The 25526-nt window shown below is 40.0% G+C and overlaps 2 protein-coding genes and 1 long non-coding RNA gene across 4 annotated transcripts; 1 reads left to right on the forward strand and 2 right to left on the reverse strand.

Annotated features, from left to right (window-relative positions):
* Positions 1-10204: 10204 nt before the first annotated feature.
* LOC123315361 lies at positions 10205-11139 on the reverse strand. Its single transcript, XM_044901024.1, has 3 exons — positions 11111-11139; positions 10690-10871; positions 10205-10506 (listed from the first exon to the last, which is right to left on the reverse strand). The coding sequence occupies exons 1-3, from the start codon at positions 11122-11124 to the stop codon at positions 10310-10312; spliced, it is 393 nt and encodes a 130-aa protein (XP_044756959.1). The 5' UTR covers positions 11125-11139; the 3' UTR covers positions 10205-10309.
* A 3675-nt stretch (positions 11140-14814) lies between these two features.
* On the reverse strand, positions 14815-17928 carry LOC123315075. 2 transcript variants are annotated; one of them, XR_006537905.1, is made up of 3 exons: positions 17773-17928; positions 17587-17714; positions 14815-14875 (listed from the first exon to the last, which is right to left on the reverse strand). It is a non-coding gene; the product is annotated as an uncharacterized LOC123315075 (long non-coding RNA). The 2 variants fall into 2 exon arrangements; XR_006537906.1 differs by lacking the exon at positions 14815-14875 and adding an exon at positions 17447-17491.
* On the forward strand, positions 15112-17766 carry LOC123315074 (probable cyclin-dependent kinase 9). Its single transcript, XM_044900633.1, has 2 exons — positions 15112-15361; positions 17583-17766. The coding sequence occupies exons 1-2, from the start codon at positions 15187-15189 to the stop codon at positions 17711-17713; spliced, it is 306 nt and encodes a 101-aa protein (XP_044756568.1). The 5' UTR covers positions 15112-15186; the 3' UTR covers positions 17714-17766.
* Positions 17929-25526: the final 7598 nt, after the last annotated feature.

Raw genomic sequence — 25526 nt, forward strand, 5'->3', positions numbered from 1 at the left:
AACAGTTCCTTGGGGAACGCCACAACGAATAACCTCCGGTTCACTCACAACATCATAGATCTCAGTTCTTTGGGTTCTATTATCCAGATAACTCTCAAGCAAGTCAAAAGCACCACCTCTCACTCCAATATGAAACAACTTTTTAGGCAGGATCTCATGATTGACGGTGTGAACGCCTTCGATAAGTCGACAGACACACAGAGAACTTTCCTATTTCTGTTAATTGCCTTGTAAATATTTTCCATCAAAGCATCCAAGGCATCTGAGGTTGACCTACCTTGTCTAAAACCGAATTGACTTTCAGAAATGATCTCGAATTTATCTAGGTATTTGGTCAATCTGATGAAGATGACCTTTTCAAATATTTTTGCAAAGACAGTATGACTGACAGAGGTCTGTAATTGCCGGGGTCGCTCCTATCTCCACCCTTGTGGACAGGTGTGATCAATGCTGTCTTAAAACATGAAGGCACAGACCCTACCTGAAAACATGCATTTACTAACTCGACAAAGGGTTGTGCTATCAGAGGTGCCATGTCTTTAGCTAAACTCCCAGTAATCAAGTCACAGCCAGATGATTCAACCTTTTTCAAGGAATATATCAGTCCTGTGAGCTCCTCAATGTTTGTCGGTTCCATATATATGGAGCCAGGCCATGACATATGCTTAAACCCAGAGTCAGAGGATGGGCCCAGAATGGAAGAAGCCAGTTTATGTCCTACAGAGGCGAAGTATTTATTCATGCCATCTGCAATCTGTTTACGGTCATCCGTCTCTACCCCATCAACAACAATTCGGTCAGGAATGGCTCGCGTTACACTATTGGAGTTTGTAACCTCATTGATAAAACGCCATGTTTTCTTGATATCACCCTCTGCAGACCGGACTCTATGACTATAGTAAGAAAATTTAGCCTTCTTCAGAAGTGAATTCAGTTTGTTACGAAAAGCAGTATACAGAGTTTTAATCTCATCGCTCTTCTCCTTTAGGAACCTCTGGAATAGAAGATCTCTTCGGCGTATTGATTTAATTAAACCAGTCGTTATCCATGGTTGTCTATATGTGCTAAATCAATTACAAAAAGGACAAAAGAAGAATGGTTAATGCACCGTCTCTTGGGAGCAAGAATATTGCTGCATATTTCACTCTATGGTTAATTGTTTTGGTGTATTAGAAATATTTTGATTTTAACGAATTGAAAATGAAACTTTACAACATTTCCAATCAATTTTTTGAACAAAGTGATTGGTCGCAAATGAGGTCGTTAACCGCTGAGCCAAAAAAGTAATTGTATGTTTAGCAGGGTAAACCGTATCATAGTACAGTGCTTCCCAGTTTTTTCCTAGCGTACCACTCCACAGGAAAAAATATTTTGTGGACCACATAAGTATAATTATAGATCGATTATGTTTAAGTTTATTATTTTACTAAGCCCTACTAATAAGATATGGAAAAATAAGTATTTCTAGTACTTCAAGAATTCTTTTAATTTTTAGGATTCGCACACTCTGTATATCATAATGTAACAAATTTTTCAAAGGGCTTCTTCAGCATAATCTTCATAAATAAAATGGAGCCCTGTTTTGCGTTGTCATCACATCACGTAAAAACGGCTACACAGATTTTATTAATTTTTCTTTGGAACCTTCCTTATAATCCTCATCCTTTGTAGAAAGTTTTAACGGAAGAGAAATTCAAAAACGGGTAAAATTATCGTGCTGATTCAATATCACAAATATTTTGTAAAAATGATTTTTACATCCTAATTTCTAATCGAAATCAATAGGAAGTTTTGTCAAGAAGACCTACCATTTTATTTCATCATCAGAAATGATTCATGTAGCGGCCGCTATGATGAAATTTGAAGTACTACCTAAAATGAAATTCCTTTCCCAAAGTTATACCTCTGTGTCAATTTTTAAGACCATGAGAAACGAACGCTTAGATCAGCAAAAAATGAAAAAACTTCACTTTAATCTTTTTCCACAGCAATATCTCATTGAGTCCTATACCTATACTTCATTCAAATTTATTTTAGCAGTCGGTTGGCCATGAAATAATTTTCTCAAGTTTTTGTAACTAGAACGAAGATAGGTTGGCACTCATGAAATGTCGTTGATGTCATAACGCCGTTGCCGCAACTAATATCAATTTTTATCACGAAAATGCCGAAAGTGATTGAAAAAAGAGACAGGGTTTCAGGAAGTGCTATTTAGAATTCAGGTCCGCTCATTCAAATAGTTATACCCTGATATTCTAAAATCCACAATACGTCAGACGGTAGCGAACATATTCAATGTAAGAAAATGTATGTAATGTTTCATCTTAATCTAAACGACTTATACAGGGGTCGGCATAAGTCAGGCAACGCTCTCGAAATTTCGACATATGTCCGGCAACGCTCATAAGTCTGGCAACGCTGTCGAAAAAAATCTGAGCACTTACAGTAACCCTTTTTCGAATACCTTCTGTATTATTTTTTAATAAATATATTTTGACGCTGCATTTATTTATCTTAATGCAAATTGGTTGCCTGACTTATGCTGACCCCTGTATTTCAGCTGGATATTTCCACAATCAGAAAGATTTTGAATGAAGAGGATGATTAAGAATTTCCTTCTATTGGGAGACCCAAAAAAGTGGTGGCATTTGAGAATTTTATGTTTGAGTGAATTAATGCGAAAAGTTTACTACAGGATTTTCGATAAATTGCATCGGAGAATAAGTTCCCTAAAATGGATTTTTCTATTTTTCATTTGACTTGTCCTATACAATGTAAATGCCTTAAGGTACTAATAAATACCTAATTATTATTATTACATCAATGTATTAAGATGAATAGCCACAAATACGCGCAAGTTGCCCTGTTACTTGTTTATTCATCGGAAATTTTTGTTCAAAGGTGGAGTTCATCTTAACTTGAAACTTCCTTCAATTCCTTTTACTTATATTGATGCAAGATGATTTTTGTTGAAGAATTTATCATTCTTGTAATTATCTGTTAATTCCTTCGGGAGATATCCATTCCCAACCACTGCATCATATGTATTTCATCTTCGGGTTAATAATTTTGAAATCTACAAATGATGTAAGCCAAATAATATAAGGAACATTAACTCTCCTCAAGCTAGTGCATATTATGATATTATACTGATCTCTTGTATTTTCCATGCAAATAACTGGATTTGGTATGCTTTCAATCAGTTTGTATAAACTTCAATTATGTTCGTCACATATTTTCCGAAGAGATTCGACATTGTGATAAAATACGTAATAACACAAACTTTTACGTAGAACGGGCAACATAGCGTTGATTTAAAACCCAAAAATGTTTTGACAAGCTTCATAACCCCACATTTTCATACTATACAGAGTGAAATATGTCAAATTTCCATGGCCAACCGACTGCTAAAATAAAAGTGAATGAAGTATACCTAATCTCATCACCATATTTCGATTCAAATTATTATTCCTCAGGCAATGTCCCAATAGTTATCAATCAACCTGTATGATATTTTACAAGACTTGCATACATTGATGTATTATGTTTATCAGATACGTGTTGCCTCTTTGAATAGCTTCCTGAAATTTCCTCGTTTTATACGAACAGTTTATAACCTCAGCGAATTTTGAATTGACTTCATGGTATCTAATAGTTGGGGAGCCGACGATGTTAAATCGGGATTTACTCGAGCGCTGTGGGGACCTAGTGGTTTTTGAAGATTAGATTGTATAAAGAAAAAAAAAGTTCTTTGACGTATGCACTTTAAGCGGTGGGGAAAGCGTCTGCAGGTTTTCAAAGATGTAAAAAAAATCGTCAGGTGTACATACTCGGGTGTGTCAGATTAAGATAATGCATATGCCCTACGTGTCTCTGATAATAATAAATTCATGTTAACCAGCGTGTCAGATGTTCATACAGATGGTTAATCTCAGTGTTGCAGACGTGTTGACCCAATAATCTGACACTAATCAGGAGGGGTTTTCTTAATCTGACAGTTTGAAGATGATAACAAGGCAGTTTTTCAATATCTCCGTTCCTGAACCTCTAATCGTTTCTGTATTCATTATGAAAGTTGCAGATAATGAAATTTTATACAATTTTTGTCTGAACCAATTTTTCATACCCTCAACCGTTTTCGAGTTAGAGGGTGATAAGGGCGAGGAGCTTAGCCACAAAGGGGAAAGGCCAAGGTCAAGATAGAAAGCCAGTCTAATGTACATTCATCGTCATATATCTCACAAAACGTTCAAAAGTAGAAAAAATTGCTTCGGATAAAATTTGTAGAAAATATGATGATCTACAACTTTTATAATGAATTCGAAAATGCAAAAAACTTATTTTTGTTACCTTTATGGCTCGATAATGTACACAAATTTTCGTCACGCTTAAATTGTCAAAATAAGAGAATATATACTTTTCAACATATAATTTATCACATATATCTTAATCTGACGTGCGAATCGGGTATGTACAATTATCGTTTTTTTTTTAATATTCTGACAGGCTATCCTAGACAATTCGCCCTATATACAGGTCTAATTTTTGGTATTTAAAAAAAAAAGTATGAAATGAGAACTTTTCCAGTTTTCATACTATATCTACTTACTCAATTTTTTAGATTTAGAGAGCATTTTATCTGATGCTCTTTTCGCCACACTGATCCACCTTCCCCCTCAAATACTACTTTTTTGATCCGCGAAGTAGGCCGACAGAGGGCAAAGCTGAATTTGTCCACGAATTTCTCATCAGTGGATTGAACTCAGTAGGTGGAGACCCTTTCCGGCCAAAAAATTTAAAATTACTGAGGGACCTTTCCGCAAAATGAAAATATATACGATTGTGCATTTCGCCTTAAAATTAAAGGTTATTAATTATATGTATAAAAAATATAATTTGAGCTGAAGGAGGATTTCAATTATTGAAAATCTTTTTTCGTGGTGATCTTCGATCTTCACTTAGACCAAAGTACATTTCATATCAGTTTGTGCTTACGTCTCGAATTTCGTTGAGTGCCACCCGCATATTTTGTTAAAATTTTCAGTATTCTATATCATTGTATCATAATTTCTGAAATGCCACACCTTACTGATCATTCGACCTGAAATTCCATGATTGATTGATAACACTTTCCTGCTGCAACCGTTGTGGGACAAAATATAACTTTTATATTGTATCCTGAATCGCATGAAATAGACACTCCGATTCCATTTCGTTTCTTTTGTTGGTGGTTTCGATGATTGATGATGTTGTAATTACCCAACCTGTATTATTGTGGTGATGGAATAATGGTCCGATTGAAAATTGATAGTCACATTTCGCACATCATGTTCTGTCCCTAAATAGATTGATAATAAATGTAGGGTGGCATATGATTAGATTTTTCTAGTGGAGGGTATGAAAACAAATATAAACCGATATTCGGGTGGAAATTAACCGTATTAAATACTCATTATATTGAGTTTTACATAATTCATAACAGTTTATAAAAAAAACTGTGATATAATAAATAGTGTACTGAATACTGTAGGTAACAAAGGACCACCTTGCCATTTCGCAAATTTCAGGTGTGGAGATAGATAACTTCAAGTTACCGGTAGATTCGGGTGACTTGGGACAGTCCTGTAACTTGGGATAATTACTCCCCTTGCAGATTTCTTTGTTTCTTGCCATTCATAAGTGAAGGGACAAACTTATAAGACTGTGCAGCATCTTTTCGGTTAGTTCAACAATTAGTTCCTGTTGAGTTTGCTGTGACCAGAGCGTTTGAACTGACAGGAAAAATTAACTAATTGAGGAGAGTGAAAGCGCCTTTTTTTTGGCCCTTATACTTCCTAGTGTCCTGTACATATGTTTCACTTTGTGTATGTGTAATTTTTTTTCTGGATACGTGGGATATTTAGATATTAGATATGTCATGAAACAAGATTGTTTACAAATCAAACGGCAACACGGAACTCATTCATTTATTTTGTTGTTTCATAGGATGACTTGGGACAATGCCGAATAGATACAAGCGGCGCATTGGCAGCAGGAATTTTGCCGATTTTTCGCAGGATATTATTATTTACGTTATTTCCACAAAGAAATCACCAAAGAATGAAAGAAATCAAAGTTCCCTTGTTCTGTTTAGTTTTTTTACATTTGAGTTGCAATATATTTATGACTGGAGAATTGATCCATAGCATTAGAGACAGAATTAAATGGTCAGAAATGATCGCAAACATCCATTAGTGGATAACAGCGGAAGAAGAAGAAGAAGATATTTACTTTCGCTGTAATAGGGGTTCATCATTTAGTTTCCTTACCGAATTTCAACTACCTATATAATCGTAAATTCTAATTTTTCAAAACTATACCTCTATTTCATTTGAGAGTTAAGAAATCAATAGATTTCAACAGTGTCTCAAGCCTCCCAAATCGGTAGGTGACATGGGACAAGTATATTTAATTTTTTTCAAAATTTATATCCGAATTCTGAAGCATCCTAATCAATAGTCTGAGTCATTAAGCATATTGGAACCTCAGATAAAAATAGGTCACCGTTTTGAAAAATATGGCAAGTTGAATTTAACAATAGTTAAAGTCACCCGAATCTTACGGTAACGTAAATTTTATAGATTATTGATGGCTTGATTACCTATTGCATATCAGAGAAGGTACAATTTATTTGCAAAAGCACTTCCCTTTCCTTAATTTTCAAAACAATGAAAAAGTCAGTAAACAAGTTGACCTGGAATTCACAATCAAAATTTTTTTCAATAAAAAGCCAAAAGCCAAAACGGCTTTGTGTCGGATTCACAAGGTATCAAAGTGTATTTGAAGAACGAAACAAAGCAGCAAAATTAATCGTTCAAGCTAATAATTTCAAATATATTTCAATACAACAGCCATGTCAACAAAACTTGCTCGAAATTTCGTCCATTAATAAACGCTTTTGAGCGTCTTATTTTCAAGTTAAATAGCAACAACATCAACAAATAAGCAATTGATTGTTCCGTCCTGTCAACGCAAACTTATAAAAAAAAGCGAAAAATTGTCTTATCGATGGAACAATAATGATAAAAAAATGCATTCAGGACAAAATGTTTTTCATTTGGTTCTCTATGCCAAGAACGCACTGAGCAGTGAACTGCCTCTACTTTTTTCTTCTAACCTGCCAGTGTCCACCTCTACTATGAGTACGAATCTTTGTTGGTGTGAAAACCCGGGTGGGAACAGAAAGCACTTAGAGGTGAACCGCCGCATTTCAGTGCCGTCTGGCTCAAACCTTAATCCTGCTGAGTTCCGACATCATTGTCCGTTAAGTCATCACCCACCCATTTCACAAGGATCTACAAACAACATGCATAGCCTACTAGATATTTCATCTGCCTATCTAGTGATAGGGCACAACCTTCTTTATAATTCTCAATGAAACCAGAGAATAGTGTCATCATCATTTTTTTAAACAGTTATTTTTGTGTATGATGTAATGAACCCCAGTTTTCCGAGGAAAATTGAAGTTCATCTTAGTGAATTTTTTCGTTTTAAATTTCCGTCTTTGAAAATATTTTAATTCTCGAATATTCCGTACGTTCATTCCGACAGGCAGAGTAAACGTAAAAAACCGCTTATCTGTATTTTACGTCGTTTTTCTTACATGCCGCTGAAGATTTCAACGTTTTTCATCTGTTGATATGCGATAAACCGGAGCTGACGACGTTTTTCATTCTTGTCGCATTCTGGAATTTTCAGATTTTTACCGTGAGAGGGGATAAGCCTATAAAGGCAAATTTTCCCCCCGCGACGGTCACTTTTGACTTCAGTTCTTCGAGTTGCACTTTTCGACTTCTCGACTGTTACTTCAGTTCGTCGGCTGACTTTTGAATTTTACTTCAGTGCTAACGTGGTTTCTAACTTCTAGTATAAATTCAGTTGATTTTCCGTAGTACTTTCGCCGTTGAGAATAATCATTTTGTGTTATTTGCATCAGTGCTTAGAATTAATTTTTTTAGTTTTTTTTTTTTTTTTAAATCCTTTGAGTTTCGAGTGCTTGAAACAAAGGAGGTAGGTCCCCGTCTGTGCCGTTCAGTTTCTTTGTTAGACCTACGCCGTTACTTCTTTAACTTTGACACTGCTGTACTGTATCGTTTCCTGTTGTATTTTATCGTTCTTTACCCTGTTTCGCGAGTCTGACTTTTCCCTTCGCTATCAGTCATGGCGTGTTAACCCTTGGGGTACTGAAGGGAAAGTTCCGTCAACCCCCCTGTCCGCGTCATGAGTGTTAAGGCCGAAGTCTCTTCTTTTCTGTCAATCATGGCGTGTTAACCCTTGGGGCAGAGAATAAGAGATACCGCAAGTAGTCAGTGAAATCCCGTAGTTGCGCTAAAAATAGACATTTTCTTCGCTGTCAGTCATGGCGTGTTAACCCTTGGGGCAGCGAATAAAAGTCTCGAACAGATCCGCCCTTATTGTGTTTCATTCCCGGAGAAATACAACTACACACCGATACCGTATAGCAAGTCCTTAGCATTCGTCAGTTCTGGTTGGCGCATTTTTATTGAACCGTTAATTTTTCACTACACCCGGTATAAATTTCATAAAGTGCTCGTGACCGGATAAGATTTCCCGAATGTATTTTCACTGATAGAATCACTCATATTTTATATCACACATATCTCCCTTTGACATGTGATTAGTTTCCGAAGTTGTGAATAAACGTTTACATAGTTCGATTTTGACTTCTTCGTTGTCGCTACTACCCTAGACAACACCGAGCTCTGTCTCTGGCTAGCAGCTACCCTGGTAGGTTTGCTATTCTTCCTATTGAAAAGAATAGCTGGCGCTCGAGATTAAGGCTTCTCCGAGAAACGCACGTTACAAAAATGGCGCCCGAGCAGGGACCGTGCAAAATCCAGTAGGAAACAACAGAGGTGAGAAACATTAACCGGACAGTGAGTGAATTCCCGAAACAGTGAGTAAAACCTAAGAACAGTGAGTAACTATTTCTTGAACCGAGAACTGTGAAAAATAAACTTGAACTGTGTTTTATTACCTGCCACTCTGTATTGAACTGTTATACTGTGAATTGAATTTGACTATATTCTGAAAATTTTCCTATTGTTGAAACCTATTGGAAATAATTTAATTAATTTGTGATTATTCCTTTTGCCGATTACTTTATTGAGTTGTTGAAAACTGAACTATTGTTGCGCCTTAATATCAGTGAAAATTATTTCCGATTTCTTATTATTTCTGATTTATTGAATTGAACTGTTTTAATTTCGTATTGAAGGTGAGTGAATTTCCGAACATTGAAAATTTATTGTCACAATTGGTAAAATTTAATAGGTTTGATTTACCTATCAGTTAATAGTGAATCACCTATTACCCTATTGATAACTTGTCTACCGGCTTTCATTTTCTTTTGACCTGTACTGTTGAAACTTACCAATTATTGCTGATTTTTTCTGAAACCTATTGCGATTTATTTTCTGGATATTGAACTTGAAAAACTGTTTGGAAATTAACCTGTGCGTTCTGGTGCGATTCGAATTTCGGGAAATTTTCCGGACTATACGAAACGACTTGCGAGTGTGTGCGGTATTTCGCGAATATTTTCGGACTTTAGTGGGACTGATTGAAATTTTTTTTCGAGTAACGTCGGACTTGTAAAATTTTTGGTGCGATACATCGGGACTTAGATTATTTTGGTGCGCCGGGACTTGAACTTTTTTTTTTTTTCTTTTTTCTTTTCTGATACACCGGGACTTAGACTCTTTTATTTTGGGGTTACACCGATACCCACTTCGAACTTAAGTGAATAGGTTGGCTAACGATTAACTTACCGGGTTGGACTTAGAACTTAAACAGATTGTGAAAGACATACCGAGTGTGAAAGATTGGTGCGTTCTGAATCGGACTTAGTTGAAAATAATATGTCGAACATGGATGTAAACCGGTTACTCAGTGATGAACTTACATACGAATTACAACTGAGAGGACAATCGATACCGGGTACTGTGATGACTAAACGGAGTCTACTACGACAAGTACTTCAGTCTAATGAACCTCTATTACCCCCAACATCATTGAACCCCGCCTCGGAGATTGAGATTTGCCAAAATAAACTCACCGATTTAGTGGAATCCCTTCAGAACTTCAATCATGAGAATGCGGCTAACGAATTTTCGCGAATTTACACCCGATTGATACACATACAAGGAAGGCTGGACTTTATTGTTACTGCAGACACAACACAGTTACAACTAGTTGGACAAATGAAGGCAACTACAGCTAAGGCGTTGGAGACACTAGAGGAGCTACGTCAGAAGAGTAATCGTGAACGGCCGCAACCATCTAACCGACATCGGAGGTCTCTCTTAGATGTGGAGGTGCCCAGTTCGCCTGGTGTGTCACCAATCCAACCGGAACGGATTTCAGGGCTCCGAGAGCCATCGCTTATCGACTTGGGAGATGGTGTCGACCCTCCTGTAGCGGTCGATGTCTCACATACTGGAACACCTGTAAGGAACCCAACATTAGAAGAAGTCATGAATGAGACAAGGCAGACATGTACAGCATTACTGCGACAGTTACCAGCGATACCTCTCACGCAGTCACAGGACTGTAGAACAACAACACCTGAGGGTCTGACACAGGGTAGATGGATTAATTCTACACGAAGGGTGTCTTTTCCACACTTACCTGCACCGTGGATAAGTCCTAACCGACCAATTGTCACTACACCTGCCAGATCAGAACCGGAGTCCCGATCAACAATACCGACTGTCCCTGTACACAAATGGAACATTTCCTTTGATGGCACTGGAAGTGTGACCGGATTCCTTGAGGAAGTGGAGAGGCTGGCTGAATCCCGTAAAGTGTCCCTGGAACAAGTTTTCGAATCAGTTTATGAATTACTACGGAAAGATGCAAGGGATTGGTTTATTCCCAGGAGAGGTACTTTCGAGGACTGGGAAGATTTTTCCAACCAACTGAAAGAAGCATTTCTGCCTGTCAACTATGAGGAGAATCTGTTGGAAGAAATAAAAAGACGAACACAAGGACCTGAAGAAAAGTTGCTCCTATATGTTACCCGGATGCAGAACTTATTCCAGAAACTCACCTATACAAAACCATCCGAGGTGGAGCAGATCCGACTTATCCGACAAAGGTTAATTCCGCCCTTACAACAGGCCTTGGCCTTCCAGGAGACCAAGACGTATGATGAACTTCTCCGTAAAGGAAAAGTTTTTGAACTGGTCCAGTGGCAGATGAGCCAGTACACCCGGCCACCCTCGAAGCCAGGTTTCGTGGAGGAACCTCACCTGACGTACACTCCCCGTCAGCTAAACCGATATCAAGCAAGTTTTTCTGTGGATACCGGAGAACAGGTACAAACAACTGATCATAGGAAATCAATCCCGCCGGCACCAGCTGGCCAGACACGACTTTCTCCGCCGGGGGAAAGCCGTCCGAAGCCACTCAGATCCGGAGAATCAGTAGTCCAGCAACAGGAATCACACCGTCAAATTTCTGGAAACAGGTCCGAAGGTAGATCCGGAACTTCAACACCGCCACCCCGCCGTCGAGCCGAAAATAGCCACGCTGACCGGACCCAATCATCATCAGGAAGGAGAGTGTCCTTCCAGACACAGTGTTTCCGATGTGGTGGATATGGCCACATGCGTCGAGAATGTCGCAGGCCACCAAAAATATTCTGTTCGCGATGTCAGAGGGAAAACATTCTATCACGAGACTGCCCGTGTTCGGAAAACTAAAGGGGAGATTGGAGACGGAGTCGACCACATCTCCCGGAATCTTGACTCCACTGACACCGACCACCTGTAATGATAACCGACCGTTAATAGAGGTCAAAATAGCCGGCAAACACTTCCGAGCACTGATAGATACAGGAGCGACCAGGAGTTTTTGCAGTCAAGCCGTTTCCGATCGGTGTGAAAGTAAAGGAATCACAGGACAAACAATGCACAACAGTTTTGCAGTAATAGCGAACGGAAAAACCACCGTCACGCCGAAACTGTACACCACCACCGTGCAAATTTCCGATTACACACTGCCTGATTTGAAATTCTTACTGGTGCCAAGCTTACCGGTAGACATTATTCTGGGGATGGATGTTCTGTCGACTTTCAAGTTTTCCGTAAATCTCAGTACCGCCGAGTGCTTCCTGGAGGGCCGACTGATCTCGAGGCCGATGACTCCCGTCGAGGCCACCGCGGAGGTTCACACCGCCGAAGAACACCTATTGGAACTGACGGAATCTCAGAAACAAGAACTGGAGGCATTTCTGACCGAGGAATTAAAGAAGTTCGAAGACCTGTATGGTACAACCGACCTGATTGAACACAAGATCAAACTGAAACCGGGCACCGAACCGATCAAACAACGGTACCGACCCCTAAATCCGAAAATGCAGGAGATCTTCAATCAGGAAGTGGACCGTATGTTGGCTGAGGGAGTGATTGAACCCTCCAAGTCACCGTGGAGTTCACCTGTTGTATTGGTCAAGAAGAAAGACGGAAAGTACCGTTTCTGCATCGACTTCCGTGCTGTTAACCAAGTGTCTGTGAAAGATGCATACCCGTTGCCGTACATTTCTGGGATTCTGGACAAACTCCGAAAAGCGAAGTACATCTCCACACTGGACCTGAAACAAGGATACTGGCAGATACCATTAGCAAAGGAGAGCCGTCCGATTACTGCATTTACCGTCCCCGGAAGAGGTCTGTTCCAATTCACCGTGATGCCGTTCGGTTTACATGCAAGCCCAGCCACCTTCCAGAGGTTCCTAGACACCGTCATTGGCCCAGAAATGGAACCGGAAGCGTTCGCTTACCTGGACGATATAGTTGTCCTGGGGGAAACTTTCGAGGAGCACCTGGAGAACTTGAGAGAAGTATTCCGACGGTTGAGAGAAGCTAATCTTCGTCTCAACCCCGACAAGTGTGACTTTGTGCGAAAATCCCTAAAATACCTTGGACATGTCGTCACCTCCGATGGCATCTGTACCGATCCCGACAAAGTGTCTTCGATAGTGTCTTTACCAATACCGAAAACCGTCCGAGAACTGCGTCGATTTCTTGGAGTTGCCAGCTGGTACCGTCGTTTCATAGAGAACTTCTCTGATTTAGTTTCTCCGTTGACTCGATTACTGCAGAAGAAACACCGTTGGAAATGGGGAGAAGACCAGCAGAAGGCCTTCGAGCTTCTGAAACAAAAACTCACAGAATCTCCGATACTGGCTTGTCCAGACTTCACCCAACCGTTCGTTCTGCAAACTGACGCCAGTGACATGGGCCTTGGAGGTGCCCTAACACAAGTGATCGATGGAGAGGAGAGAGTAATCGCCTATGTGAGCCGAACACTAAACCCCGCAGAGAAAAATTACTCAGTGTCAGAAAAGGAATGTCTCGCCATAGTATTTTCCATAGAGAAACTGCGACCGTACCTAGAAGGATTCCATTTCACAGTAATTTCCGATCACATGAGTCTGAAATGGCTTAACTCCATCAAGTCGCCGTCCGGAAGAATTGCTCGATGGGCCGTTTTCCTTCAGCAATTCGACTTCGAAGTCCAGTACCGTAAAGGATCGATGAACAAAGTAGCCGACAGCCTGTCCCGAAACCCGTTGCCGTCCCTAGATTCCGTATGTTTATCCGAGATAGAAACAACTCAGTGCAAATGGTACAACAAAAAGTTACAGGAGGTGGAAAAAGACCCAGCAAATTTTCCTGACTACGCCGTTGAAAATGGAAAACTGTTGCGACATTTCTGGGACTCATCCGACTTCACAGAAGATGGAACCGGCCAACCCTGGAAACTCTGTGTACCATCCGAACAGCGAACAGAAGTACTGCAGGAAAACCACGACTCAGAACTAGCAGGTCACATGGGGATTGCTAAGACGATTGCACGGATAGCCAGAAATTATTACTGGCCAGGGATGTTTAGAGACATTGCGAAATACGTGAGGAACTGCACATCGTGCCAAAAGTACAAAGTTTCACAACAGAAAACCCCTGGTAAGATGCAACCACACCGAATGGCGGATGCGCCGTTCAAAGAAGTATCCACGGACATAGTTGGACCATTGCCACGGTCAAAAAAGGGAAACTCCTACATCGTGGTAATGCAAGACCGGTTCACGAAGTGGGTAGAGTGTCGTCCGTTGCGGAAAGCCACCGCCAAAACTGTTTATTCGGCCCTCTACGAACAAGTCATCCTGAAATATGGTTGCCCAAAACTAGTAATATCCGACAATGGAGTACAATTTGACAGCAGACTATTCAAGAACAGTCTCCGAGAGCTGAATATCGCTCACCGTTTCACACCACCGTATACTCCTCAGTGCAATCCTGTAGAAAGAGCTAACCGTACCCTAAAGACCATGATAGCACAGTTTTGTGAAGCCGATCAACGAACCTGGGATGAGAAGATAGGAGAGTTAACGTTTGCCATCAACACCGCTAAACAGGAGTCTACTGGATTTACACCGGCATTTTTAAATTATGGAAGGGAACTAGAAGTCCCGAGGGCGATTTATTCGACAAACCCCCACAATAACGAAATGAACAGAGAATCCAACCGTATAGAAGAAGCAAACAGAGACATGACTTACCGTACTCAACAGATCAAACATCTCCAGGAGGCTTATGAGTTCGTCCGTACTAAACTGTACCGTGCCTTCCAGCAACAGGCTCACCACTACAATCTTCGACGAAGAGAAATCCGATACCATGTGGGAGATAAAGTTCTACGCCGGGACCGTCCTTTATCCTCTGCCGTTGACAGTTTCGCCGCCAAGTTGGCTCCGAAGTTTTCCGGACCGTTTACCGTTGTTAAAGTTGTTTCACCTGTCATCTACGACCTGAAAGATACAGAGGGTAGAAAAATCACTAACATACACATTAAAGATTTGAAACCATTTCATGCATAATATATAATATTGGCATGATCCGTTAACCGTTCTATAAAGATAACCTCTGAAAGGAGGAAATCCGTTATTTTTTTATCCGTTACCGAATATATATTATTTTTCCGTTACCGAATATACATATGTATATAATTTTTCCGCTACCGATTATATTATTATTTTCCGTTTACCTGTTGATCTGAATAACTGTAGTTGCTCGGCCAACCAGAACCAGTGTTCCGTAAGACAAAAGGTGTCTAGTTAACATGTTTCAGATGGAACATTTACACCTGGGGGAGATCTTGGGAGAAGGCAGCTTTGGGCGTGTCTATAGAGGCCAACGACACGGCCAAGCAGTGGCGGTGAAAAGGACTATGTTGACTCACCACGCCATCCAGGAAGTCGACATACTCAGGTCCCTAGAACATACAAATATAATACCCCTGCAAGAGGCCATCATAGAGGGAGACTACCTTTTTATGGTAATGCCTCTGTGCGACGAGGACCTAAATGCCTTCCTGCGTCGAGAAGGGCCGAGGAACCAGCCGTCTCGGTTCTTCCGCGTGATGCGGCAGTTAGCAGCAGCCGTGGCGGAGTGTCATCGTCGGCAAATAGTACACCGAGACATCAAGCCAGCCAACATCTTACGCCGCCGGTGCCGATTCCTGCTGGCAGATATTGGGTTGGCCGAAACACTTACTACCACCCAACCCCTGCTCACCGAGCCAGCAGGAACCATGGTGTACTGGGCACCGGAACAGCGCAGGCTAGAGCCGTATGACACGTCCGTCGACCTGTGGGCGTTGGGGTTAGTGGCCGTAGAGGTGGCGACCGGCCTACCGTGCCGTCAGGGTGAGGAGGAACAGCATTGGGCCTCATCCCTGGACGACAAATACCGTGCGGAGATGGAGCGGTTGAGACTCCCCGTCCGATGGTACATCGAGGGTTTGCTCCAGGATAACCCGTCCCACCGGAGACCTGCTGCACAGTGGGAGTGGCCTGGAACCGATACCGTCCTGTTAGTTGAAACCGTAGCTCAGCCACCCCCACTGATACCGGTGTCCACACTGAGACCAGCACCGCTTCCACCAGTTGCTCCGTTAACGCCACCACCCCAACTGTCTCCCGTCCCACAGGAACCGCCAGCACCAGGGAAGACACTGATTTTGCCGTCAAGAATAGCATCCAAAATCCAGGCTCAACCGAACCCCCGTCTGTGGTCACCCAGTCTTCGGACTGAGGTCATCGCCCTGATACCGACCACCGTCAAGGGCAGACGCCGGCTCCGGCTGAAGCTCAGGTTTCCCTCCGGCACTGCCCACCGTCTCTGGGTGCCAGTGGATTGAAACCGTAAGAATTATCTTCCTAAAAAAAAAAAAAAAAAAAAAAAGAGAAATTTGCGCCAGTCAAACCGTGTGTTCACCGTATAGAAATGAAAATACCAGGTAATAATGATCTTACCTCTTTTCAGAACACCGTCTGACGGCAGCAACATGAGCGACTCAGACTTTCTGGAACGACTGGACGAGGAGCTGGGTCTTGTCGAGCCACTAAAAGACCAGGAACCGGAATCTCCTCCCCGTCCTGTGCCGTTGCCGTTGGGGGCACTCAAAGCATTTGGTCGCCCCAAACCAAACACCTCTTCCGCTGTCACCGACCGTTCCACATCATCACCCAGGAAGCAGGAACTACAACAGGCGGCTGTTCCGGCTCAGAGGCGGAATGCAATGGAAGTAGACTTTCCAACTGAAAAGAGAAATAAGCAAGATAAACGTTATTTCATAAACAAGGGGAAGATTTCCAAACAACCGGATAATCGTCAACATGATATCCACCGACACAACAACCGTCCAGATAACCGTCAAATAACAACCAAGATTCCAGCCCGAGTACGTACAGTTGGCACAATGGGGCCCAATGTCTATTTAGAACTTCGCCCTAATATGTGTTGGAGATGTGGCCAAGGGGAGCACAGTCGAGCACACTGCACCGGTACCCCGATTCTCTTCTGCAGCAGTTGCGGCCTGCTAGGTACATTAACCAGAAATTGTACTTGTCAGTCTCATCACCGTCAACGCGAGGCTGCCGTCCAATGTGATATCCCCAGCGCATCCACCCAATCCGAACCGCCCCGGAAGAAATCGAACAAGGTCCGTATGCCAACCAGTAGGGAGTTAGCCCTCCGTGCCTGTCCAAGATGTCGAGAACTCCGTGAGGCCAAGGACAATAGCAAGGAGAAATCACGTACAACTGAAGCCCGTCACTAACTTAGTTATAACCGATTACACCGTAACAATTCCGTTCAAATTCCGTACAGGCACCACCGTTGACCGAAATACCGTATCTACAGATTTTTATCCGTTCAACATGCAATTATAAATCAAACCTGTTAAAACTGTCCGAAAAATCTGTTATTTATGTAAGGAATACCAATAAAGGATACTGTTTCACATTACAACTGAGTATATCCGTCTATTAATCCAATAGATCTAACCAATTTCTGTCCTGAACCGAATCGAAATCACTGTACCGTCAATTTAACACTGTTTACCTGAAGAAAACACCGTCTACCTGAAAACAGAGTACCGAGAAAAACCGTTCCAAGAAGAAAAGTTGACCACGAGGAACGATGAAGATTGGAGAGTTTATTGTTAGAAATTACCCACCTGCAAGTTTCATACCGGATCCGAAAGTCTCAGCGTCCGTGCAGCCGGGTCACACCAGTCCATTGAGCCCCCACGTCGATCTGTTGGAGGCTTTCCACCTGTTGCAGCTCCCACGATTCCTGGGTAACCTACAAAACCACGATGGAATTCAAACACCCGCCAAACACAGTTAAATTAGGTACTCACCGGAGGGATGAAGCATGGCACGTTTCCGACCAGCGATGAAGATGAATTTCCACATAGAGAAAGAAGATTTTCCACTATTAAATACCCACATCATGTGTCCACGGAACGCTGAACAAGGTGCTTTGACAAGATGGCGGAGACCTGCGCCGAAATGACTGACGCTGACATTTCTGCGTGCGCATTGGAACTACTATTCCAACCATAGAGAGGATAAGTACTTGAGTTGTAAACTGGTCACGAGTACAGGTGGCGCGCGCGAAAGTAAGGTCATTATTTCTAGGGATAGATAGAGTCGTGAAATTAAGCTCACTATTTCATCGTAAGTTAATTTCTTCCGAGGTGGAGGTGGTGTAATGAACCCCAGTTTTCCGAGGAAAATTGAAGTTCATCTTAGTGAATTTTTTCGTTTTAAATTTCCGTCTTTGAAAATATTTTAATTCTCGAATATTCCGTACGTTCATTCCGACAGGCAGAGTAAACGTAAAAAACCGCTTATCTGTATTTTACGTCGTTTTTCTTACATGCCGCTGAAGATTTCAACGTTTTTCATCTGTTGATATGCGATAAACCGGAGCTGACGACGTTTTTCATTCTTGTCGCATTCTGGAATTTTCAGATTTTTACCGTGAGAGGGGATAAGCCTATAAAGGCAAATTTTCCCCCCGCGACGGTCACTTTTGACTTCAGTTCTTCGAGTTGCACTTTTCGACTTCTCGACTGTTACTTCAGTTCGTCGGCTGACTTTTGAATTTTACTTCAGTGCTAACGTGGTTTCTAACTTCTAGTATAAATTCAGTTGATTTTCCGTAGTACTTTCGCCGTTGAGAATAATCATTTTGTGTTATTTGCATCAGTGCTTAGAATTAATTTTTTTAGTTTTTTTTTTTTTTTTAAATCCTTTGAGTTTCGAGTGCTTGAAACAAAGGAGGTAGGTCCCCGTCTGTGCCGTTCAGTTTCTTTGTTAGACCTACGCCGTTACTTCTTTAACTTTGACACTGCTGTACTGTATCGTTTCCTGTTGTATTTTATCGTTCTTTACCCTGTTTCGCGAGTCTGACTTTTCCCTTCGCTATCAGTCATGGCGTGTTAACCCTTGGGGTACTGAAGGGAAAGTTCCGTCAACCCCCCTGTCCGCGTCATGAGTGTTAAGGCCGAAGTCTCTTCTTTTCTGTCAATCATGGCGTGTTAACCCTTGGGGCAGAGAATAAGAGATACCGCAAGTAGTCAGTGAAATCCCGTAGTTGCGCTAAAAATAGACATTTTCTTCGCTGTCAGTCATGGCGTGTTAACCCTTGGGGCAGCGAATAAAAGTCTCGAACAGATCCGCCCTTATTGTGTTTCATTCCCGGAGAAATACAACTACACACCGATACCGTATAGCAAGTCCTTAGCATTCGTCAGTTCTGGTTGGCGCATTTTTATTGAACCGTTAATTTTTCACTACACCCGGTATAAATTTCATAAAGTGCTCGTGACCGGATAAGATTTCCCGAATGTATTTTCACTGATAGAATCACTCATATTTTATATCACACATATCTCCCTTTGACATGTGATTAGTTTCCGAAGTTGTGAATAAACGTTTACATAGTTCGATTTTGACTTCTTCGTTGTCGCTACTACCCTAGACAACACCGAGCTCTGTCTCTGGCTAGCAGCTACCCTGGTAGGTTTGCTATTCTTCCTATTGAAAAGAATAGCTGGCGCTCGAGATTAAGGCTTCTCCGAGAAACGCACGTTACAATGAGTTTAGAACTGGGACGAGAACCAAGAACGAAATATCAGTATTTGATGAAATTCGTGCTCCTCGAACAGGATTTATTCATATCATGCGAATTTACAAGTCTTCCCCTTTCGAGAATCCTAATTTGAGTTCCTTTCGAAAAACGATGATTTCTGACGTGAGTTTTTTTCTTTAGCCTTGTCAATTTTATATTGGGAGATAATATTAATTGACACAATAAGCTCGAATCCGGAGTTTTCAGTGGGTAGATCTTTTGTCGAGAAAAGAATACTCCTACGCTCCTTCGTTACTTTCAGCAATATTGGATATTTCTGTTTATCCTGTGATAAATTTTTATCCTGCAAAAATTCTTCAATTAATGGAAGTTTTTCCCAAGGAAAATGGAAGGAAAATTTGACATTTTGAGAAATTCATTGGAGAAAATTAAGATAGGTTCCTCTTTTTTAGAACAGAAATAATCTTCACAGATGAACAGTCTCTCAACCCTTGAATCTACTCTAAACAAGTGTTTTATTATTAGAAAATGCTTAGTAAATAATGTTACCAATGAACGGATGAAGTTTTCCCATCAACCAAACAAATAATTATTCAGAGAACTCAAATAACTTCTCTTCTTGGGGTATCATTTGGGCCATTTGTATGAAGACTGAAGAAAATGTTTATTTCTTGAAAGAAATAAAACCCACTCTATCATCTTTTCCAGTCGTATCCACAACTAAAATCATCACCATATATCCTGCAATATGTCAGGAACGTAAATTCATACATATACAACGACAAATCAATAACTCAAGAGATCAGCAAGATCCTACCCTGTCCGTGTCTGTCTTGCCTTGGCATTTCATCCCTTCATGAAAAACCCTAATGATCAGAGAGAATAAACTCGCCAGGAATAAACAAGTCATCTGTTATGTGATTATGATGTCGGCTATGATTTATTTCAGTTTTGCATTGCAATAAAACGGAGAACTTCGTACAACATTATATTTCCCATGATAAAGGAAGGACACGTTAGATGGTCGTACATCATCATTTCTGAGAATCTGTTAAATTCTAATGAATACTAGACATGACAGATCCTTTATGCAGTGAAAATTCAAGGGATTCACATTGCACCTCATTTCTCGCCGCAATCATGAAAATATCTCTCTACCCTTGAAGTCTTTGATGGTGAATTTTATTTCAAAGAATACGGAAAAAATCCCATCCTAAGATTGAGCATAGAAAAGTATGTTGGTGCCCCCCTTGGTGCCCAATTTTGGTTTGGAAAATGCTAGAGCTCAGACGAATGGTGATTTATTTTTCTTTACACTTAAATATAAATATCTACAATAAAGATTGGAAAATTTTCACAATATGACAAATATTGAATAGATGAGGCCAATACTTGATGAAAATCCATAATTGAACTAAAAATAACACGTTTCGCTGTAGCATTCACATCTTCATTTGAATAACTTAAGTCGGTCCTATTTATTCTAAGTACCAGATATTCCGTGCTGGTAGGATTAAATTATCCGTACCTAAATACTTTTGTGTCATTTATGACCAGAAATTGTCAATATGGACTTTCATAAGTGGACGTTGGTTTTGGATATTTTCACCTATTAGCCTTCTTGATCTTAAGAGGAGTTTATATCACGGAACATTCTCGCTATATGTATAAGTCGTAAGGGGGAAATGACTACCAGAATCTCAGATGTTGTCAGAACAGTTGAACAATCAGTAAAAGTTAAATATAACAATAGTTTCGTCGAAAAGATGGCATCGCCTTACGATCGTCGTTTTTCAATTTATTTATTAATGACTTATTCATTCCATGCGATACAAACAGGTATTGCTACCCATCAAAGTACCCACTTTTAGTAGGTTTCGAATTGTAGCCAATAGCGAGGCTTTTCGAGAAATTTTTTTATATGGAAATTCATTGAAAAAATCATTTCACCTCGGAAAGTTAATATTATGAATAAACATTTGTTCTTCAATGAAATCATTTGTTTTTTCGTTGGACGATTGAAAAAATTTCAGTTTTTTCCAGATGACGAACTAATGGAATTGAATTATAAAAAAAACCCCATATGGTTTCTGACGTAAGATATAACTTTCCGCTTTTTGTTTAAACTGACCACTGAAACTGTACATCCTTCTTGAATAAATAAAATAAATGAATAAATAAATATCCAAATCGATGTATTTTTTGAGAAAGGGATTCAATTTCCAATCGACTATGTGGTAAATTACCTTTGTGAAACAATGATTTTCAAAGAGATTCATGATCGTCTGGATCCACAATATCCACAATATAGGTATCGTCAGGTACTTTGCGATCGAAAATATGCCTGATTAAAAAACTGTTATCTGCATTATATTAGTAGCATTGCGATTCCATTTCAATGCACTCAGGAAATTATTATTGCTGTGTCTCTGTGAACAACTTTCATCTAGGCATAATCTTCTGAATACAAAATCTTATATGGAATTCAAATAGCTATGGAATATTATTATTATTAATATTATTGCTTGAAACTAATAAAAAGTGAAGAGTACATTTTTCAGTCTAACAAGATTATTTAGGATTTTTTTGTTTGAAGAAAAAACCTGAATATTCATCCTAATGTTTGGTCAATGGGATTGGTTATACCTTGCGGTATGACCTTGAAATAAAATAGATTAATTCATTATAGGCAAATTTTGAAAATATAAGAACCCTCAAATTTAAAACGTTGGATCTCCAGATAACGATCACAAAAATAAAGATAAAAACATTCATGGAAACAAAGGAAACATGTTATTTTCGTATTAAAACTATACTTAATCATAAATCATCAACTTTCCCAGTAATCCATTCAAGTCAACTAAGTCCTTCTCCAGTAACTGGATCTTAGTTTTCGTTTTCATCGATTATTTTCAGTCTGAGCTCCACTCGTTCGCAGTTCTGTCGATTCTATAAAATTTTACTTACGACTTCTCCGCATGCGAAATTATTATGTTCAATAATTTCTGGTGTTTTGAATTGCTCAAGTGTGCTTCAGTTTTTCAATCACATCTTCTGTTTTCAATAAAAATTTTGAATTGTATCTAAGGCATTCTTTCCTTAAATCCATTCAATTATGGAATATATATTATTATAAAATTTTCCGTAAATTTAATACGAAAACATTCCACATATACTTAAAATATTCCACATTATGAAACTCAACTTTCCCAGCATATCTTGGACACGTTATTTTTCTCTTCATGGGCCCCAAAATAAGAGCATGATCGAACTTCTGGACTATAAGTATAAAATTTGCTGTAAAGAATAATTGGACACATTTATCAATCGAGTGGACTCAACATTAAAGAAAATGTATATCAAATGCAGATTTTATCAAATTTTATTATCAGTTGTTTTGTCATTTTCATTCATACTTTCTTCTTTCGGTTACAATACGAAAACTTTTTCTCCAATTCAATTTTCACCAATTATGTCCACTCTCATTGAGCTCTTGAATTTCTGTGTTTCATTCCACTCAATATACTTCAATTTTCATCAATCTGAAGCAAAATCACTAAAAAATTTTTGGTATCCTGCTCGTCAGTTTTTCGAATGTATTCGATATGATTGAAGGAGAAACGCTATTTAGTGAATTCCTATATCAATATTATAGAGCAAAATTCCGAACACAATTATCAAATGTAACAAACAGTGCCAGTCGAAAACTCCATTAGATCATCCAGCATTCCTGCTGAAGAACAATAGATTCACCCTAATAGATCAGTGGCTTTGACAACATTAAAGCCAACAATTGCAGGCCGAATAGGTACACACTTCTGGTGGACCGCATAGTTACCGCTTTTGAGTCGCAGAGAGAAACAACCGCAAAACCTACGGTTATTGGCGGTCAATAGAGCAATTGGGTTTTAGTTACATCGGATGTTTTGGAACCGAATTGAGTTCGAATTATTAGGTATCCCGTTCCCGAATATTGAGCTCTGTTTGGATAATAGTTTGTCATAATTAATATGCCCTGGTTCCATGTCAATGGACGAATGAACAGGTCCAATGTTGCCAATTCTGAAGTCTGAAACAGAGATAGATTACATATTTTCATTATACCTACCTTCTACCATCTCTAGACAAGTGAAAAAAAAATGTATGAAAAAAAAAACAAAATTCTTGAATCAGCCATATACAACAATGTGGATTGTTTTTATGTAAAGAGACATGATAAAACCACCGCCGAAAATTTTCGTTCTGATAAAACAGTTTTTGAAGAAATATTTTTTTGGTAAAATTTGTTACGTGGTTTAGTCCCTTTTTTCTCTATCCGACCTTGAACATGGTCATTCGGTTTCAGATTTCGCCAATAATTCTGTAGTACCGATAAGCTGAAGCAAAGTCATTTTCGCAGACGCAAATTTCACCATTTGGAAGACATTCCTTTTCCTCTTCCCTCATTTGGGATATAAAATAGAATATCATCCTGCTCGCGTCATTCATTGATGATTTTTAATCGACTGAGTGTTGATCTGTCTTAGCGTTCAGAGTCTCTTTTATTTTACCTGAGTGAATAACGGGTTGCTAGTGTAATTAGTACTTATTATTAATATTCCAATTTGTACGCAAAGCTAATGAAAATCTACATTTTGCGAAAGTAATGACTTTCGAGTTTAGTGAGTTTAATTGTAAACCAATTCCCCCTCCCTTTCGTACTTAGGTGAACCGCACATGAAGCCAACCTCGGCCTAAAGTGACTGGCGGTGCGCAAACCCCTGCTAAGGACGGAGAAACCTGCCATTGAGCTTGGACCTGTAAACCTGTAGTTTTTGAGGCTGAATTACGTCTTCATTTTCCGATAACTGAATATCTTGGTTCTGGCTGCCGAACAAGTCGGATTGCGTTCGATATCGTATATCCTTTAATTTACTCTGTAAAATTACCATCTGGCACTGCCTCATGTACATAATATTAAGGGAATCGCTTAAATAACTGTGTGTAGGAGACTGTTCTATTTCCATCTATTGAACACTTTTATTCGACTGATACCAGCTTACATTTATTTTAATTGGTGTATTTTATGCATTAGTGACTATTGCGTTCCCTATTTCAAGATACTGGATAAATTTGTGGAGTCGGATTTTAACCTTACATCAATATGTAGACGACTGGGCAGTTATCGCTAACAGCTCAGAGGATCTACAGATAATGTTGGACACCTATAAACATATTTACGAAGCTCTAGGCCTTAGACTAAATATCGACACAACCAAAATCCTGGTAAGTCCGCCAGAAGCCTTCAAACAGATATCAGCACCTGGAGGATGAAACTCTAGAACAGGTCGAGGAGTTCAAATACTTGGAAAGCTTCATAAATACTAGGGCTAACCTAGACACGGAAATACACAACCGTATCAATTCGGCATCACGGGCATTCTGAAGGCTAAAGGACAGACTGATTCAAAATCAAGACCTCAATCTGAAGACCAAGACAGCTGTTTACATCTTTGTAAACAGCTGTAAGAAGCTTCTTAGTGGTCGTCCCAACGCTTCTTTACGGAAGCGAAAGCTGGACGCCCTACAGGCGAACAATTAAACAGCTTGAACAAACGCAACAACACCATCTAAGACAAATAACGCACATTAGATGGTTCTACAAAGTTTCAAATGCAGAAGTCTTGCAAAGCGCGAGTTGTATAACAATTGAGACTCAAGTAACGAGGGCCCAACTCAGATGGAGCGGCCACATTCTAAGGATGCAAGACACAAGACTCCCCAAAATAGCTCTGTATGGCGAATTCACAGAGGGAGCCCTGAAACCAGGAGGCGGTTTGAGGATATACTACATCAACCCCTAAAATCAGTTAATGCCAATCATAACTGGGAACAACTAGGGTTAGACAGATTACAGTGGAGGTCTGTGGTCCATAGTTATAATGGAGACTCGATCAGGATACAGCGGCGGCCAGATCTGGTTGGTGACTATCCATGCCCGGAGTGTGGAAGGATCTGTAGGTCACGGTTGGGTCT

Source organism: Coccinella septempunctata, chromosome 6 (assembly GCF_907165205.1).
Source record: "Coccinella septempunctata chromosome 6, icCocSept1.1, whole genome shotgun sequence".
NCBI classification, from domain to species: domain Eukaryota; kingdom Metazoa; phylum Arthropoda; class Insecta; order Coleoptera; family Coccinellidae; genus Coccinella; species Coccinella septempunctata.

Excerpts from the sequence above, each read along its gene's own strand:
- LOC123315361 (XM_044901024.1), bottom strand. Across the intron at positions 10,507-10,689 it reads AGGACTTATCCACGGTGCAG|GTGTTCCAGTATGTGAGACA; the intron begins GTAAGTGTGGAA and ends GGTTCCTTACAG.
- LOC123315074 (XM_044900633.1), top strand. The coding sequence starts at position 15,187 with ATGTTTCAGATGGAACATTTACACCTGGGGGAGATCTTGGGAGAAGGC. Across the intron at positions 15,362-17,582 it reads AGAACATACAAATATAATAC|CCACCTGCAAGTTTCATACC; the intron begins CCCTGCAAGAGG and ends GTTAGAAATTAC.